The 19909-nt window shown below is 43.3% G+C and overlaps 1 protein-coding gene across 2 annotated transcripts in view; it reads right to left on the bottom strand.

Moving 5' to 3' along the window:
* Positions 1-19909, bottom strand: part of KCNH1 (potassium voltage-gated channel subfamily H member 1) — a 381430-nt gene that overhangs the window by 312454 nt on the left and 49067 nt on the right. For both annotated transcript variants that reach the window (XM_043568866.1, XM_043568865.1), the window contains exon 5: positions 15563-15681. In XM_043568866.1, the coding sequence (XP_043424801.1) occupies positions 15563-15681 (119 nt within the window). The remainder of the gene's footprint in view (positions 1-15562; positions 15682-19909) is intronic.

Here is a 19909-nt window from a genome sequence, read left to right as displayed (position 1 = left end):
CAGAGATCCCATCAATTCTATGGACTCTTATGGAAATAACCATGAACACCTGGACACCAAAGTCACCCATGAGGATCCAAAGATCCCATAGTTTAGAGGAAAAGAGAAGGGGTGCCTGGATGGCTCAGTCGATAAAGCATCCAACTTCAGCTCAGGTCATGATCTCACGGTCTGTGGGTTGAAGTCCCACGTCGGGCTCTGTGCTGACAGCTCAGACCCTGGAGCCTGCTTCGGATTCTGTGTCTCCCTCTCTCTATGCCCCTCCCCTACTCATACACTGTCTCTTGTCTCTCTCAAAAATATATAAACATTAAAAAAAAATTTTTTTTGAGTTTCTATGCCAGAGACCTTGGCATTCCTTTATTTTTTTAAATGTGAAATTTATCATCAAACTGGTTTCCCATACAACACCCAGTGCTCATCCCAACAACATTAAAAAATTTTTGAAGAGAAAAGAGATGTGCAACCAAACTACTAAAATATAATACAAAAGTGGTAAGAGATGCATGTATAAAAGTACTTCAGGAGCAGAGGAAAAGAGACAATGAACTGACTTAGGTAGTCAGGAAAAGCTTAGACGTGAGGTGATTGCCAAGACCTCCCTTGAAGGATGGGTCATGGACAGACAAAACGCAGGCAGGGCATTTTCAGCACCCAGTGTACACACGGCTTATGTAGAGGAAGTGGGGTAAGAGCTGAGTGTGGGAGAAGCCTGGTGTGGCTGAGGCCTAGAAGTGGTTTGCGTTTTGTTGTCATTTTGTGTTTTGATGGGGTGACGTGTCTACAGAAGACAAAATTGGAAAATGATGCTAAATATAAGGGAAGAGGAAGGCAAACCTTGATGTGCCCTTTACGTCAAGGTAAGAATTTTAAGTAAGGGAGGTGCATTATCAACTGCTGTGTGCAAAGGTACTCCAGCATCCGGGTGACAGAAGGAGAAGAGGCAAGCCTGGACGCACAGGGAGGCCTGCTATGAGGTACCACAGAATTCTAGGAAAGAGATGATGTGGGCTGAATAGGGAGGAGCAGTGGACAAGATCATGGGCAAACTCTAAAGTCTTCCTGTCCTGGGACACTGAAGACCTGGCCAATCCACCATGGCCAGGATGGGTCCTAACAAGGGTCAGAGGAGTGAGCAGCTTCAAGATTGCCATCTCCTGGAGGGTGGCAGCCGTCATCTCCCGGGAGGATGGCAGCAGAAGGGCCCAGGGTCAGACACAGGGAACTTCCTCTTTCTCAGTGGCCCCAACGTACTCAACGATTCACCAACCAAACTGGCTTCACTGACCATTTAAGGACACAGGGCAACCCACAAACACCACCATCCCATCATCCACCACGACTCTCTCAAACATCCTCCCCCTGTGGGCAAAGAGAAACCCTAGCCCTCAGAACCCCTTACTCCAGGCAAACGCGCCCCCCCCCCCGTGCCCCTCCCACTTCCCTAACACAGACTCTGTTTCTATTTAGAAACGATTTTGGTTTTTATGACTACAGAGTGAGGACAAACTCAGTCCCCGCCAGAAAATGCACAAAGGAAATGGGAGAGCAGGATGTTAACGAAGCTGAGAATGATGCTCCAGTTACAAAATAAAGCCTGATTTGGAGTTTCAAACACTCCAAGCTAAACAATTGTTTAATTCTGTCATAAACACCCTTCTCCATAAACCAGACAGGTGTTATTTTTAGAACTTTTTCCATGATGTCCTTGTTCTTTCATGGAAGAGATAAAGGCAGTGGGAAGCAGTTAAAAGTATTAACCCATATACTTTATGTCATGGTCCAGTACCAAACCCCACAAAATGTAATAGGGTAACGATCTGGGTTTCCTCTTACTCTTCTTACTTCTTACTCTTCTTACTTCTACTCCGGTTTCTGCTGAGAAATTCTTTTAACTTTGTATTTTGAAATCTTTATCCAAATTTTTTAAATTCAGGTTTTGAGAATAAGTGATGAGGGCAAATGACAGTAATGTTGCCATCCCACCAAATCAGCAAGAAATAGTATTCCACTACCATGGCCAAGACAGACAAGGGAGAAGGGGGTTAATGTGAAAGGGAATTGACATTTAGTGAGGACCTACTAAGTGTGAAGCACTGAATGAGGTTCTTGCTTCCTTCTTCTTTCATTCATTTAATGAACATTTTACCAAGCACTTACTATTACGTTTGATGGCACGGATGTAGAATAAATAAGAGAGACAATGCCCCTGCCTTCACACACCTTCCATCCACCAGAAGAGGCAAATATTCAACGACAGCATTCCCGGCGGCATGAGTGCTCAACACGGAAATTGCACATGGCAAGGAGAGGGACTGAGGAGGTTGAGCTGGCGTTGAGTGGGGCAGGGACCGTTGGGAAGGTGTGATGTGTACTTGGAGACTTGAGGAATGGATAGGAACTAGCCCAGCCAGAGAAGGAGCAAGAACTTGCAGGCAGAGGAAGGGCACATTCCAAGTCCCAGAGGCAGGAGAGTTTGACCGGTGTGAGTGCCACCTGGCCGACAACGCTCAGAGAGAGCCGGGGCAGCCAGATAAGGCTGGAGAGAGATGAGCTGGATTTTGTAAGTCATTACATAAATTTTAAATTCACCCAAAGAAGTGGCGAGATGACATTAAAGGATTCTTAAGCAGGAAGCGATAAGATCCCTTTTTGTCGTAAAGCATCGCAAATCCTTACTACCATCCTTCGGGGCGGGTAGTATCCTTATTTCATCAGGTGAGGAAAGATAAGTGAGGTGAAGTAACTTTCATAAAGTCACACAGCTGGAATGTAGTGGAGTTTTGGATGAGAATTCAGGTCGGTCTGACTCCAAATCCTCTTCTCATTCTACTATCTCATCTTATCTCTTAAGAGGAAAGAAGGAAAGAGAGAGCAAAATAAAGAGGGAGGGAGGGGGAAGGATGGGGAGAGGGAGAAGGAGAGGGAGAGAGAGAGGGAAAGGAGAAAAGAAAAAAACTACAGAAAATCCTTAAGCATCATTTCACATGATCATTTATAACTTTTTACCAAAATCAAATGTATGGGTGATCCCTGGTATAACCGATCACTTGCTTTTTCCCCTGCCTGTCTTGAATAAACAGTTTATTAAAATATAATAAACCATACACAAAATGATACACCAAGGAGAAAAGCCGAGAGTCCTCCCCCAAGCACAAGACGCCAGTCGTCAGACAAGAGAGGGCTGGTCAGAAGGAGCCCCATGGACCAGGAGTGCCCATGGAGCGATGCTGGCCTTCAGGGCTGGAAGGCAACGGCAAGGCCATTAGTCCATCCTTATTTCCCAAGCTCACATTCAAAATACCATCAAGTGGTCATCCAAATACCTCCGGTAGTGACCAACTTAACTACCTACAAGCACACGGAGACAGTTCTATTTAAAATGACTTTTCAAGAGGCAAAATTAGCCCAAAACCCTGTAGCAGAAGCTTCTGTTGTCAAAGTTAGACTCCTCTCCAAGACAGGAGAGTATCATGTAGCAGCGAGGCATCACTGGAGCGTGTCACTCTTCCCTGAGTCTGAAGAGTCAAATGAAGTCAGCACCTAGAAAGCAAAAAAGTGAAGCAGGAAATCCCAATTTCAAGGTACATACAGTCTGCTTCCAGGAAAAAGGATAACCCTTTGCTCCCATACATATTGGCAGCCTCCACCAGTGATTCCGGCCTGTGAGACTGGAAAACTAGGAACCATGACAGACTCATCCTGGACCTGGTACCTGCCTCTGCAGCAGGCAGTGCCTCTGAGCGTCACTTGTGAATGCAGACAGCAAGCGTGGCTGTGCATATGTGCAGTAAGTAAACTTCAGTTCTCTGCATCTCTGTCCAGCTGCCCAGGCTGCTGGCTGGTTCTGCACCAGCTCATGCAGTTCAGGCACGTTGTACTGAGGGGCGGCTGGGGCAGCATCCCTGACCATGTAAGGCAGGCATCCTCTATATTTATCCTATCAAATCCCTGTGCAGTACATAAAAAAGTAAGTGCTCCTCCTTTAAAAATTAATGAAAATGTTGGGGTGCCTGGGTGGCTCAGTGGGTTAAACATCCAACTATTGATTTCAGCTCAGGTCATGATCTCATGGTTCATGGGTTTGAGCCCCACATCAGGCTCTGCACTGACAGCATGGAGCCTGCTTGGGGTTCCCTCTCCCTCTCTTTCTGCCCCTTCCTCACTCGTGCTCACTCTCTCTCCCTCTCAAAATAAATAAATAAACTTAAAAATTTTTAATGAAAACTTTAGACTGAGTAAAGCAATCAGCACCACATGCAGTAATGGGGACAGAAGAAAGTGGCACATGGGGTTAGACAGGCAGCATAAATGGGTACAACCTTGTCATGTGAACTCTGGCAGTTTCTACCAAGTTTTAAATGTTTGTACCCTCTGTCTCCTTAATCGTACTTCTAGGAACCTGTCATATTCACATGAGCGCAAGTATTTACAGAGCCAACAGTCAATAGAGTGAACTAAGCAAATACGGCAAACTTCCAGTTATACCAAACATGCTGAGATGCTGTTTAAAAATTAAACATTTAAAAAGAAATCGTAAAGTTCAAAATCTCAGGTATCGGAAGCGAAACAGGAGCACAAAACCAAAGCGGCCAGTAGGAGCTGAAACCAAACAGCCCAGGTGTTTTTTTGGAAGCGGGGTTACCAGAAGAGGGGGCACACTGTAGAGGACAGGAGGGGGTCACACAGGCTCTGGCTGGGGTGACAAAGGGCTGCCCTGACAGAGAAACACAGAACAAAAGACCTCCACCACATATAAAAGGAAACTGGACACGTGTCTGGAACTTTGGGGAGAAAAAGCGTTATGTGTGACAAATCAAAACCCCAAATGTATGCCATACACAAGGGTGGAGCCGGAATTCACACTGTGCAGACGGTTGGAAGCCCCAGGGCTAAAACTTTTACAGAAAAGCTGGTCTGAACCCCGGGGAAACTTTATGATATATGCTACAGGCACACTCAACCACCATATCCAGATGCCTCCACAACTGGGGACCCAACAGACTCCCACCAAAAACCTCTAGCTGTAGATAAGCTCGAGAGAAAATTAAATGGTAAGAGAGAAGATTTTAAAGTATGCCTACATGTTTAATGCAATAAAAAAAGAAAGAAATGTTAGCAGAACTGAATTTAAAAATGGGCAAGAGACATGAATAAGCTTTTTACCCAATAAGCTTGTAGTTGGAAACAAGCTCAAGAAAAGATGTTCAGCATCTTGAGCCACTTACTAAAATGCAAACTAAGACCACGATGAGCTATCACGATACATTCATTAGTGTGAAAAATGAGAAAGAGTAGCAATATCAAATGCTGGCAAGGATGTAGAGAAACCGCATTGCTGGTAGGAAGATGAAGTGATATAACCAACTGCAATTGGCAAATAGTTTGGCAGCTCCTTCCAAAACTAAATATACACTTACATGCATACACACACATACACACACACACACACACACACACACACGAATGCATGTAAAAACTGGTAAAGCCCATATATAATCTTTAATTTAAGTAACGCGATTCTTATTCTACACATGCCGATTTCCTGGTTTTGCTATTGTAGGACAGTTATATAAGATGTTACCATTGAGGGAGGTTGGGTGAAAGGAACCACTCTCCATTCTAGTTTTGCAACTTCCTGTGAATCTGTAATTCTTTCAAATAAAAAGCTTTCAAAAATCAATGTTGGGTGTAAAATGCAAGTTATAAAATATCACAGTATGATATCATTTGTACAAATATATTTTTAAAATACACACAATCATACCATATGTGCTTTATGGTTAAATACATAAGTGATAAAAATATTAAAACACCAGTAGTAAGGAGATATACAATTTCAGGGTAATGACTACCTCTAGGAATAAGTTTAAAGAGGACCTCAACTTTATCTTTAATATTTTAATTTTCACAAAAGAATTTGAAGTGAGAAACTGTCAACATTCACTGTATAGATTGTATAATAAAAGAAGGCTTGTTAAATTGCTCTTTACCTCTCTGTTTAAAAGATTTCTATTTTAAAACCAAAAATATACATACAAGGAGGTTCACCGAAGTGTTATCTATAATAGTCAAAAATTGGTAACTGTATAAATACCCATCAAGGGAGGATAGCTAAATAGATCTGGATACAATCATGCAGTGGAAGACAAAAGAACCAGTAAAAATGAAGGCGAGGCACCTGGGTGGTGCAGTTGCTTAAGGTTCCAACTTTGGCTCAGGTCATGATCACAAGGTTAGTGAGTTCAAGCCCTGCATCCGGTTCTGACAGCTCAGAGCCTGGAGCCTGTTTCAGATTCTGTGTTTCCCTCTCTCTCCGCCCCTCCCCCATTCTCTCTCTCAAAAATAAATAAGCGTCAAAAAAAATTTTTTTAAAGGGAAAAAAAAAGAATGAAGGGCATATGTACTGTTAGGGAAATATCCCAAATACACGAGTAAGTAGGGGGAAAAAGCACAATGGAAAATAATTTGTATGCTAGGACCACATTTTTGTTTAAAAAATCACTATAAATATATACAAACACATTGTAATAAAACTCATACACTGTTTAAAAATGGTTACTTCCAAGAAATAGTGGACATTTCACTTCTTACTTTATATACCTCTGTTTTAAAATCTGATAAAGAAGAACCTGTTTTATTTCTGAAAACTGAAATTTTTTCCTTACTGAGATGTAATTGATGTATAACATATTAGTCTCAGATATACAACATAATGATCTGATTTGTGTATAGTTGTAAAATGATCACTATACATAGTTACAAATTTTTCTTCTGATGAGAACTTTTAACATCTACTGTCTTACCAATTTTCAAATACGCAATACAGTATTGTTAACTATAGCCACCATGCTGTATGTTACATCCCCCTAACTTACTCATTTTATAAGTGTAAGTTTGTACACTTTTGAACCCCTTCCCCCATTTCTCCCACCCCCAACTTAGCAACCATCAACTATTCTCTGTATCTATGACTTCGGGTTTTTTTGTTTGCCTGTTTGTTTTTAGATTCCAGATATAAGTAAGATCATACACTATTTGCCCTTCCTCTGTCTGATTTATTTCACTTAGCACTGTACTCAATGTCCATCCATCTTGTCCCAAAGTTCCTTTTTTGAGGAACTTTTAAAAGAAAAGACCTCTCTGACCTCAGCCGTAGCAATCTCTTACTCGACACATCCCCAAAGGCAAGGGAATTAAAAGCAAAAGTGAATTACTGGGACCTTATGAAGATAAAAAGCTTCTGCACAGCAAAGGAAACAACCAACAAAACTAAAAGGCAACCAACGGAATGGGAAAAGATATTCGCAAATGACATATCGGACAAAGGGCTAGTATCCAAAATCTATAAAGAGCTCACCAAACTCCACACCCGAAAAACAAATAACCCAGTGAAGAAATGGGCAGAAAACATGAATAGACACTTCTCTAAAGAAGACATCCGGATGGCCAACAGGCACATGAAAAGATGTTCAGCGTCGCTCCTTATCAGGGAAATACAAATCAAAACCACACTCAGGTATCACCTCACGCCAGTCAGAGTGGCCAAAATGAACAAATCAGGAGACTATAGATGCTGGAGAGGATGTGGAGAAACGGGAACCCTCTTGCACTGTTGGTGGGAATGCAAATTGGTGCAGCCGCTCTGGAAAGCAGTGTGGAGGTTCCTCAGAAAATTAAAAATAGACCTACCCTATGACCCAGCAATAGCACTGCTAGGAATTTATCCAAGGGATACAGGAGCACTGATGCATAGGGCCACTTGTACCCCAATGTTCATAGCAGCACTCTCAACAATAGCCAAATGATGGAAAGAGCCTAAGTGTCCATCAACTGATGAATGGATAAAGAAATTGTGGTTTATATACACAATGGAATATTACATGGCAATGAGAAAAAATGAAATATGGCCTTTTGTAGCAACGTGGATGGAACTGGAGAGTGTGATGCTAAGTGAAATAAGCCATACAGAGAAAGACAGATACCATATGGTCTCACTCTTATGTGGATCCTGAGAAACTTGGCAGGAACCCATGGGGGAGGGGAAGGAAAAAAAAAAAAAAAAAAAAAGAGGTTAGAATGGGAGAGAGCCAAAGCATAAGAGACTGTAAAAAACTGAGAACAAACTGAGGGTTGATGGGGGGTGGGAGGGAGGAGAGGGTGGGTGATGGGTATTGAGGAGGGCACCTTTTGGGATGAGCACTGGGTGTTGTATGGAAACCAATTTGTCAATAAATTTCAGAAAAAAAAAAATAAATAAAGTGGAAAAAAACTAAAAATAAATAAATAAATAAATAAAAAATAAAATAAAAATTTTTTTTTGTAGTGTTTATTTTTGAGAGAGAGAGTGTGTGCACACAAGTGGGGGAGGAGCAGGGAGACAGGGAGACACAGAATCCAATGCAGGCTCCAGGCTCTGAGCTGTCAGCACAGCTCACAAGCCGTGAGATCACGACCTGAGCCAAAGTCAGATGCCCAACTGACTGAGCCACCCAGGCACCCCTTGAGAACTTTTTAAATAAAGATTTAAAGAACCAAAAATGAAAATTTAATATTAATACCGTTGAGCATTTACTATATGCCAAAGTGTTTGCATTGAGAACCTACTCTGAACAAATCTGTGGGTACATATTACTCTCGTTTGAACTCACTCCCTCCACTTGAAGAGAAGGAAGAGGAGGAAATGGGAGCTCTTAGAGGTGAAATGACTTGGCTGAACTCTCACAATTGAGTAAGTTGCTCAGTGGGTTGGAACCTGCAATGCTACTTCAGCCCATCACTGCGATCACTGGTGTGGAGAACAGCAGAACACGTGCCAGGTACCAAGTGTCCTTACGGTGAGATGGTGAGAATCAGGAGCTGGGCCACGCGACCCCCGGGCACATGGCTGAATGATGTGCCCGTCACGATGGCATATCTACATTATATCTTGAGCTGGCTCGCTCACAGGGAAGCACTGAAAGAGGACGTGACAGGGAAAGGTGCTTTCCCCTCCATGTCTTCCCCACAGCCGTTCCAGACAGAGAGGCTGGCATGGCAGCAGAATGCTCCGAGATGGACCAAACCCCAGCAGGGTCAGCCCTGTGTGAAAACCGCAGTGCGGAATCCTCTAAGCAGGAGTGATGCCCTTCCATACACTGACTGTGCCTCTCCTCCCTATTAAGGCAGAAAGCATTACAGTGTGCTAGCGAACTCTGAAACACAACACCTCAGATCCCACTTCCAGAAAGGGTTCTCTGCCCAGCTACAGGTGCAGTTAGTGGACAGCCCCCTGTTAGCTTCCTTAGGGACAGAAATCTGAACTTTCCACTGAGGCACCTGCCACTGACTGAGCAAGACGGTGGCTGAGAGGCCTGGCCCTTGTGCCCTGTATGGGACCCCCCTGCCCGGCCCAGCAGGCCATCTCTGCTACAAAGCTCTGGTCGGGCTGCAGAGCCTCTACCAGATCTGCACTGTGGTCTGATGCCCCCCTCCCCCAGTGCCGCTTCCTCCCCCTTCTCCTTCATAGATGTTACTCAGCATGTGTACCCCACAGAACTCAACCCTTCACAAGGGTCCTCTGGCCTGACTCACGCACGAAGATCTGAAAATAAACTGGCCCGCTAAAAGAACAGGTGCTCATACTAATAACTGAGGTCAAGGGAACAGGGTACTCCAGAACAGCAGACAAAGTGGCCTTGGTTCTCTATCCTGAGAGGAGGGAGATCATGGAATTCACAGAAGGAACTGGCCCAGTTGGGAAACAGGTTGGGTTTAAAGTCACATAAACCTGGTTCTCAATCCAGAGTCTACCCCCTACTGCCAGGTGACCATGAACAAGTTTGTGACCTTCCCTATGCCCCAGTTTCCACCTCTGTAAAACTGCTCCAAGTTGTTTAGAGGATTAAAGACAAGAAGCCCAGAACATAGCATACAGTAAGTGCCTCCTTCTTTCCTACAATCAGTCCAGGAGGGAGATATTGAGGAGTAAGGTGAGCACTAAAGCCAGACTGCCTGAGCTCAGGAAAGCAGTCTAACAGGGAAATAAGGTGGCCTTGAAAATAACGCATGCAATCCACACAAAAGCAAACCTGCTATTTCCAGTCCACTTGGGCTTTGTGTCCACACCTTCCCAGAAGTGGGAGAGGTCTGCAGTATCCACACTCGTAATCACCATTTGGCCAGTGGCCCCTACCAGTGAGAAAACTGAGCAGGAAACTGGCGACAGGCCATGAGCAGGGAACACATTTTCTCTGTTTAAAACTTACCTGCCAACTTCCACTTCAGAATGGAAACTGTCACTCCATCATAACAACAAGTAAAAATGCTGAACAAACTGAAAAATCTACAATTCTTAGATCCATCCAAGAAGCGAAACTTCACAGCAAGTGCTGCACCAAAATTGGAGAAGAGGACAGGTGAATAAAAGAAATAACAACTTTCCATGAGCAGAAGCCTGCACAAAAACTAGTGCCGGATGGGGAAATCTAACCTGCAGGTGGCTCAGTGTGACCAAGTCTGAGAATTACAAGTTCCAGGGGGAGCCACTCATGGTTTTGAGAGCTTGACCTCCAGGACCTGTAGCCATCCTCACAGTGAAAATCAAAGAAAAATATACTCTCATGCTTCTTGAAGAGGAGGAGAAAAGTAACCATACTGAAATACATGAGAGCATTCTATTCTTCTTAAAAAAAAAAGTCTGCCCTCAGGAGAAACTATTGAACCAGAACCTAATTCATGTATTAGGTTTCGTGGAGCCTCTCTGATAGGGGGGTGGGGATATCCAATTCTGGGCCCCTCTATGCATTTTGTCTGGCCTAAGTAGGGAATATACTGAGAGACATTCGTGAAATTCACATTCCAGGGGCATAAGCTCCTTAGAACAGCTAATTATAGGACTATAAATGCTGCTTCTCCCCTGACACCTCACTCCCACACCACTAAGGGCCTATTTATTTACCCAAGTGCCTTTTACCCAGCACATCAAGTTCAGCTTTCAAAACACTGCAAGCCATACCAAAAGCCAAAAAACAGTCTAAAGACACAGTGCAGCATCAGAACCAGACCCAGGTATGATAGGGGCATTGGAATTATCAGACCAGGAATTAACACAACCATGATTAATATGCGAAGGGCTCTAATGGAAAACGTAACATGCAAGAACAGATGGGTTATGTAAGAAAAGACATGGAAATTCTAAGAAAGAACCAAAAAGAAATACTAGATATCAAAAACACTCTTAACAGAAATGAAGAATGCCTTTGATGAGCTCATTAGCAGACTGAACACAGCTGAGGAAAGAATCTCTGAGCTTGAGGATTTAATAGAAGCCTCCAAAACCGAAAGCAAAGAGAAAAAGGACCAAATAAAACAATATCCAGGGACTGTGGGACAGCTGCAAAAGGCGTAACATAGGTGTAAGGGAGACACTAGAAGGGGAAGAAAGAGAGAAACAGAAAAAATATTTGAAGCAATAATGACTGACAATTTCCCCCAAATTCATATCAGATGCCAAATCCCAGTTTCAGGAAGCTCACAGAACACAAACAGAATATAGGACCATTAAATAAACAGAAAACACACACAGGCATACATCATATTCAAACTGCAGGAAATCAAAGGTAAAAAAAAAAATCCTGAAAGAAGCCAGAGGCAAAAAATACCTAACCTATAAGGAGCCAAGATAAGAAGTATATCTAACTTCTCCTCAGAAACATAAGCAAAAAGAGAGCAGACTAAAATATTTAGAGTTGAGAGAAGAACAAACAAACAATCACCAGTCTAGAATTCTGTACCCTATAAAATGATCTTTAAAAAGTGAAGGAGATGGGCACCTGTGTGGCTCAGTCAGTTAAACATCCTACCCTTTATCTTGGCTCAGATCATGATCTCACAGTTCATGAGATCGAGCCCTGCGTCAGGCCCTGCTCAGATGCCCAGAGCCTGCTTGGGATTCTCTCTCTCTCTCTTTCCCCCTCCCTCTCTGCCCCTCCCCAGCTTGCACACGTGCTCACTCTATATATATAAATAAGTAAACTTTTTTTTAAAAAAGTAAGGGAGAAATAATGATTTTCTCCAACAAAAATTAAGGAACTTATTGTCAGGGGAACAGCCTTAACAAATTTAAAACAACAGAAATTATACAATGTCTGGTCCCAGATTACAGTGGATTTAAAACCTAGAAAGCAATAACAAAAAGATAGCTGTGAAACCCCAAAATATTTGGAGATTAAACAACACATTTCTAAATGACACGAGATAAAGAAAGAAATCTCAAGAGAAATTTCAAAATATTTTTCAACTGAGAACAGTTTAAAATGAACACAGAACTTGGGGCACCTGGGTGGCTCAGCCAGTTGAGTGTCTGACTTTGGCTCAGGTCATGATCTCACAGTTCATGAGTTCGAGACCTGCATCCGGCTCTGTGCTGACAGCTTGGAGCCTGGAGCCTGCTTGGGATTCTGTGCCTCCCTCTCTCTCTGCCCCTTCCCCACTTGCACTCTGTCTCTCTCTCTCTCAAAAATAAGTAATCATTAAAAAAATTTTTTTTAATGAACACAGGACTTACATTTGTGGGATGCAGTGAAAGTAGTGTTTAGAGGAAGATTTACATCATTGAATGCATATATGAGAAGAGAAGAAAGATCAAAAATCAATAATCTAAGTTTCTAGCTTAGGAAACTAAAAAAAAAGAGGAGTGAGTTAAACCCAAAGTAAATAGGAGAAAATAAATAATAAACATTAGGGCAGAAATCAATGAATTGGAAACAGAAAACCATTTGAGTAAATCAACAAAATCCAAATCTGGTTCTTGGTAAAGATACAATCCATAAGCCTCTAGCCAGGCTAACTAAAATTTACTATTCCCTGGGATGGGACCCAGATGTCTGCTTCATATTGCCAGTCAATGAGCAAGTGCTTCTGCCAGACAGGTCGACAAAAACACTACATCATTCCCTTTCTGTCATCAATTCAATCAATTAAAAAAAAAAAAACCCACTACTGATAAGCTATATACTATGTGCCTGGCACTGTTTTAAGTACTTGGGATGTATTGATGAATAACAAACAGAATCAATGAATAAGCTGTATAGTACATTATAAGGGACTAAGTGGAGAAAAAGAGCAGGAGAGAATTAGGAGTTATGAGTATTTTCATTTGCATACAAATGTGTGTGTGTGTATATATATAGTACATACATACGCATATATATGTATATATACATATATTAAGCAAATACTCTATTTTCTTCCCTCTCTTGCCCCCTATTAACAAACATAAGATATATTAATACTAGTTTACATCTGAGTATTTAAGTGACAGAGTATCAAGGGGAAGAGTGAACATCACCCAAGGATTTTGTGTCCTCTTCTGTGGGAAGAGCTGGCATGTTTTTGGTTATATGCAGGATAAGTGGAGCACGTTAAGTGAAAGTATGACTTTGTTACTGTCTTTATTGGGAGATTAAGTATGGTTTAAGTAAATGTGTATGACAAGCTGACAAGGCATGAACTGTGATTGTTAGTATTATGTGTCAACTTGGCTAGGCCATGGTACCCAGTTATTTGATCAAACACTAATCTAAGCATTCCAGTGAAGGAATTTTGTAGATGTGATAGCTACAATAAGCCGACTTCCAGGAAAGCAGAGTATACCCTATAATCTGGGCGGGCCCTGCCTAATCAGTTGAAAGGCCTTAAGAGCAGAACTGCAAGAGAAGAAATACCATCTGTGGACTTTGGCATCAGATCCGTCCGAGAGTTTTTCCCAGTTGGCCAAGCTGCCCTACAAATTTTAGACTTGCCTAGCCAGCCCCCACAATCACATAAACCAATTCCTTGCAATAAATCTCTTAACATACAAATATCCTAGTGGTTCTGTTTCTCTGGTAGAACCCTGATTCAGGTAGCCACCCAGAAAAAATGACATTTGAGCAAAGACTTGGAGTTGGTGAAGGAACTGCCCCGCAGATATCTGCAAGAAGAGCAGGCGTGGTGTGTGCAAGGAACGGCAAGCAGAGTGGCTAAGAGTCAGCAAGGCAGAGAACAGCCCCAAAGGAGGTTGCTTTATTAACCAAAAGACCCAACAAGGAAAGTGCAGGCTGTGAACAAAAGGTCTCCTTTATTATTCTTCCTATCTTTTTTTTTTTTTTAATTTTTTTTTCAACGTTTATTTATTTTTGGGACAGAGAGAGACAGAGCATGAACGGGGGAGGGGCAGAGAGAGAGGGAGACACTGAATCGGAAACAGGCTCCAGGCTCTGAGCCATCAGCCCAGAGCCTGACGCGGGGCTCGAACTCCCGGACCGCGAGATGGTGACCTGGCTGAAGTCGGACGCTTAACCGACTGCGCCACCCAGGCGCCCCTATTCTTCCTATCTTATACTAAGCCCACATCATGACCAAAAACTATGCTTCCAAATGCCTCTCCTTCTCTAACATGACACAGGTGAATCCTCCCACTCCCACTATTGGCCAAAGCTTTGGGATGCCGCCAAGGAGATCTGTAGTTAACGCATCTGACACTCAGTGCACTTGTGTGCAGCGCCCCTGTGAGCCACACCATGCTGGCAGTTTCTCTCTTAGGAGTCCGGGAGCCAGGAGTCAGGCCAGAAAGGGTCCTGGCATCTGAGCAAGGGTCAAGAGCTGAGTGGCCACCACCAGGCAGAGAGACAACATACACTGTCATCTCTGGCTAAAATGAAAGCTTCCTGTGTGCAGGGTATAATGCTCTTACCTGGTCCACCAGGCTGAGTGGAAAGAACGAGAACCAGACACCATCAAAGGCAGATAATAAGTGATTTGGATGTAGAACCACCAAAGACAGAGACCAGTAATTTGGGTACATTAAGTCCAGGCAGCCCAGCCGCTGATTTGTCCCAGTAAAAGGGAGAATACCACCTGTCACAGGTTTTCCTTACTACAAAGGTTACCAGAACAACAAGAATTTCAGGTACATGTATTAACCTGGAAAGATGTTCATGATTATTGAAAGGGAAGAAAAGGTAACACGACTGTATCAAATATACACATTGATTCTTAGATACATCTGAACTTCATAAATATCAACATGAAAAATGTATTTATTAGGCTTTAGGAAAGACAACATATGCAAAGAAAAGAGTTAAAGAATGTATACAAAAATTACAATAAAGCCATGTGGTTAGTGAGATTACAGGTTGTTGGTTTTTTTCTTTTTGCTTTCTGTACCTTTTTTTCCCCTCTAATAATATGTATTGCTTGAATAACAAAATTGTTTATGGTTTAGAAGTAAAAACCCCTTCATGTCTATAGCACTTCTAGCTCTTTCTCTACTCCCTCAAAAAAAGTGAACTGACACCTGTAACCTCAATACATTAGAACAGAGCTGTCTGCAGGCCCCTTTTACATATGGGAAAGTACAAAGCTCAAAGGAATTAGGTCACTTTCCCAAAGTCACTCATTATGGTGTGCAGCCCAGCCAATACATGAGTGTGAGGGTCCTGAAAGTCCATTCCAAACCACACACTTGCTTTGTGGCATTTTCTCAGCCCAGGGATCCCAGGGAAGTGTGGTTTAAGACGAGCTGGCCCCTTGCCCTTACCTCAGCCAGGCGGGAATGCTTGTGGACGTTCTCGCCTTTCTGCACGCTGGGAGCCAGCTGCTGCAGGACCCCCCTGCTGCTCGTCAGTGCTCTGGTCAGCCGAGCAAACTTCCCCCAGCCTGGAGCATGTAGAGGAGAGAAAGGACAGCTTCAACCATGTCCTGAAGGTCATGGACATTCACACCACAAGTTAGGCTGTCAGAAGCACATACACCCATTGTCCTCCTGGGCTCCCATGAATCATTCTGTATTCCTCCCAGCCCAGACTCGCTGCTCAGAAAAGCACCTAGACAAATTTGTGTCGCAGTTTACTCTTCCCTTTTCACATTATCCTAATCATAGCTTTGTGACAGGTTTTAGTACTGTTTTACAAATAGGAAAACTGAGGCACAGAGTGCTCAGATGACTACAGAGTCCAGAACCCAGATGTTTCCACTCTAGCTCAAGGCTTTTCTACCAGATAATGCCAGGCAATTGAGATATTTCTCAAACTTTGGGCTCAAGCTGCCCCCAACCCCCACGTAGTCTGATCTAGTAGAGACCAAGCAGGTTCCAAGTGTTATATGGACAAGCCAGTTAAATGGCTATCCCATGCAATGCATTCTCCAAAGCCAGGGGAATGAGAAATGAATCTAATCCCTTGGGGGGGGGTGGTGAAGCACAGGCATATTTTAGTCTGCTCTGGGATGGGGGAAGGACAGTTGCTGACAGGTTCCTCCAAATAACAAGAATCCCAAAGAGCCGAACTTGGAGCAAAAAAATCTGGACACAAGTCCCATTTCTGCCTCCAGCTTGCTTTGTGATCACCAACCAGTCATTTAAATTGCTTAAGCCTTATCTGTAAAGTGGAAATTAAAATACTCTAGCTGCCTAAAGGCAGGGTGCATTTGTCCGGTAAAACAAAGGGGCTAAGTTTAGTGGGCTCAGGTTAGCAGACTAAAACAGAGGCTGTCTGGAGGCCTCCTTGGCACTCTGGACCAGCTCCTTCAGGAAAAGTAAAATACTGATCTTTTTCCAATCCAGCCCCCTCCACAATGCAGACTCTAAGACATATGGGTGATCTTTATTGCATTTAATTATCTCCAAAGACAACTGTCCATTCCAATACCCAGCAACCCAACTCATCTGCATCCAGGTTATGACCATGGCAATTGCCTCAAGAGACCCATGAAACCCTGTCAGTGTTCTCAAGACCAACCTTGGGGGTGAGGTGCTCCAAAGACCTAGACGTGGAGTAGATAGCAAGTAAACAGAGCACCCAACTCTTTTTACATGACAGCTAAAAACAGGACTAGGTGATTTTTTTTTGGTTTTTATCCCTTAGTGTTTAGCAGTATTCAACACCTTGCAGCAGACCTCAGTTCTGCCAAATTCTACCCTGGAGCACCTTTCCAAGATAGACTTAGAATCCAGAGGAATGAAGTTAAGCAGCAGAATGGCCCTTTTTTTTGCACCTTTAAGAATCATGATCTGGATACATTTTTGTCAACATGGAAAGAATAGCAAATCAGTGCTTTATTATCTTATTCCAGAAGTTCTAGGTTTAATAAAAGACAGTGGCATTTTCATCCATCCTGATGCCATTAAGCAGAGAAATAGGACCGCTGGAGTCAGCTTGAAAAGAGACACATGGTAGTCAGGCGGTAAGGGTCCCATTAATGTTAACAGGAGGGGATGGTCCAGACTCTGCAGAGGTTTCACATCTCCCCCAAATGTACCATTTATGAAGATGCTCACCGGAATCTGCTTTGTGAGCTGTCAACCAGAATTTTTTTAAGTCTCTTTCAGAGTTAGGCTCTCTTTCAGCTCCAAACAAAACTGGAATTGAATTCTACAACGATTTTCAAGAACAGAAAGTATAATTTTCAATCAGGTAAAACATAGTTGGGCATGCAGACATCAACGAGGGCTCTGCAACACCCCCCCCACCTAACCCACAACCTACCCTTCCACTACCATCACTACTACCATCACCATGACCCATGACCCATACTCTGGGACCAATGATAAGAAGGAGGTGGCAGGACAGATACCCCAGACCCTGCCTGGCAGGGAACTCAGGGTTCCCTGTGGCTCTTAAAGGAGTTGGCTCTTGGCTACCTCAGTGGACAGCATGGGAAGATGAGTGGGTGTTAGATGGGGAAACGGACAGGCAGTGTGAAATTCTCCATCGCATCTCTACCAGGACGCCCAGGCTCTGCCTGTTCTGATGGAAGGAAATAAGTTCTCCCTCAAGTTCCACCCCATGTTCTTTCTGAACTACAGATACTTTCTAGTAGGAATCATTGCCTGGCCAGATGAAAAAACTTCATCCATTCATGTATTAATTCTATAAACATAATTGCTATATACCAGGCATAGTGCTAGGTACTAGAGATACTAAGATAAATAAGATACAGACTCTGGCTTCAAAGAGCATGCGCTCTAGTAGGGAAGACTGGCAAATAAATTTTAAAAGCCATGACATAAGCCATGACTTAGCTCATTAGCTAAGTTCTGTAACAGAGATGAGTATAGGATGCTATGGTCAAGACTGTCCAGAGAAGGCATATCTATCTAATCCAGTCTTGGGAGGCTTCCCAGAAGGGGTAACACTAGGACAAATTTTGAAAGATGAGTAGGAGTTAAAAACACAAGAAGGAAAAGATAGACATTGCACACAGAAGGAACAGCACCTACAAAAGCGAAAATCATAAAATAGGGTAACATGTCAGTGAAGAGTAAGACATCCCAAATGCCATGACTGGTAGAGAGGAGGGGGGTGTAGACAGTGGCTTGAAGTGATGTTAAAGTGGTTGTCAGGGGCCAGATGGAGAACTTTGGTGATAACAACTTAGATAGCAAACTGAGAAATCTGAACTTCATTCTGAAACCCATAGGGAACCAGGGAGGAGTTCAAATATAGTAGGGAGGAGGAAGCACTCTGATTTCACTTTAGAAAGACAGAATGGTGGGTGCCTGGGTGGCTCAGCCAGTTGAGCGTCTGGCTTTGGTTCAGGTCATGATCTCACAGTTCGTAGGTTTGAGATCCACATTGAGGGTGGCACGGACAATGCAGAGCTTGCTTCAGATTCTCTCTCTCCCTCTCTGCCCCATCCCACTTGCACTTTCTCTCTCTCAAGAATACATAAATAAACATGAAGAAGAGGAAAAAGAAGGAGGAGAAGGAGGAGGAGGAGGAGGAGGAGAAGGAGGAGGAGAAGGAGGAGGAGGAGGAGAAGAAGAAGGAGAAGGAGAAGAAGGAGAAGAAGAAGAAGAAGAAGAAGAAGAAGAGAAGGAGAAGAAGGAGAAGAAAAAGAAGAAGGAGAAGGGGAAGAAGAAGAAGAGGAGGAAGAAGAAAAAAGACAAAAGACAGAATGGTAATGTGAATAGTAGATTTTAAAAAACAAGGTTGATAGGGGTGCCTGGGTGGCTCAGTCGGTTAAGCATCTGACTTCAGCTCATGTCATGATCTCGCAGTTCATGAGTTTGAGCCCCATGTCAGGCTCTGTGCTAACAGCTCAGAGCCTAGAGCCTGCTTCAGATTCTCTCTCTCTCTCTCTCTCTCTCTCTCTCTCTCTCTCTCTCTCTCTCCTTCCCTCCCTCCCTCCCTCCCTCTCTCTCAAAAATAAATAAAAACATTTAAAAAAAATTAAAAACAAGGTTGATAGATAAAAGACCAGTTAGGACCCCAGGCAAGAGACTCTGCATGCCTGGACAATACTGTGGCAATCCAGGCAGCCTCTGGGTTCCCAATTTGGGTGACTAGGGTGAGAGCCATGCAATGAGATTAAAAACACATAAGAGGAGCAAATGGATTTTATGGAAGATACCTTGTATAATTTGGACCAAAGCCATCAGGAGAAACATTCCTGAAAACAACAGAGCTCCTGTTGTCCAAAAGGACAAATGGGAGGAGACAACCCAATGAGAACCTAGCTCAAGACAATCTTCCTTGGGGGAAATCCAATGGTCATTTTCCATGAGGAAACTAAGGTGGCTCCTCCTAAGGGAACCTTTCCGGGATCCTGCCCTACCACCAGCAGAACAGCTCACTCCTTCCTTTGTACACTCCCCTCTGCCTTAGGCAGACCTCTAGCTCTTCAGCACACACACTTACTGTATGTCTTTGGGGTGAGAGGAGGTGGGCAGGAAGGGAAGAGGAGGCATGACGGGAGAAGAAGGATAGAAGAAAGGGAACACAATATGTAATCCAGCAATCAGCTAAAAAGCACTTACTAGGTCTTTTCTCCATTCTTAGTAAGGGGAACTATTTCCCCCTTCCTTGACTACAAAATGGCTACTGGTTTCAACTGGGGTAAGCCCCCCACTAGGCTTCTTTAGCCCACAAAGCCCTGTGTTTCCCTA

This window comes from Prionailurus bengalensis, chromosome E4 (genome assembly GCF_016509475.1).
Source record: "Prionailurus bengalensis isolate Pbe53 chromosome E4, Fcat_Pben_1.1_paternal_pri, whole genome shotgun sequence".
NCBI classification, from domain to species: domain Eukaryota; kingdom Metazoa; phylum Chordata; class Mammalia; order Carnivora; family Felidae; genus Prionailurus; species Prionailurus bengalensis.
The sequence above is the reverse complement of the archived record's forward strand: the minus strand, read 5'-3'. Positions and strand labels throughout refer to the sequence as shown.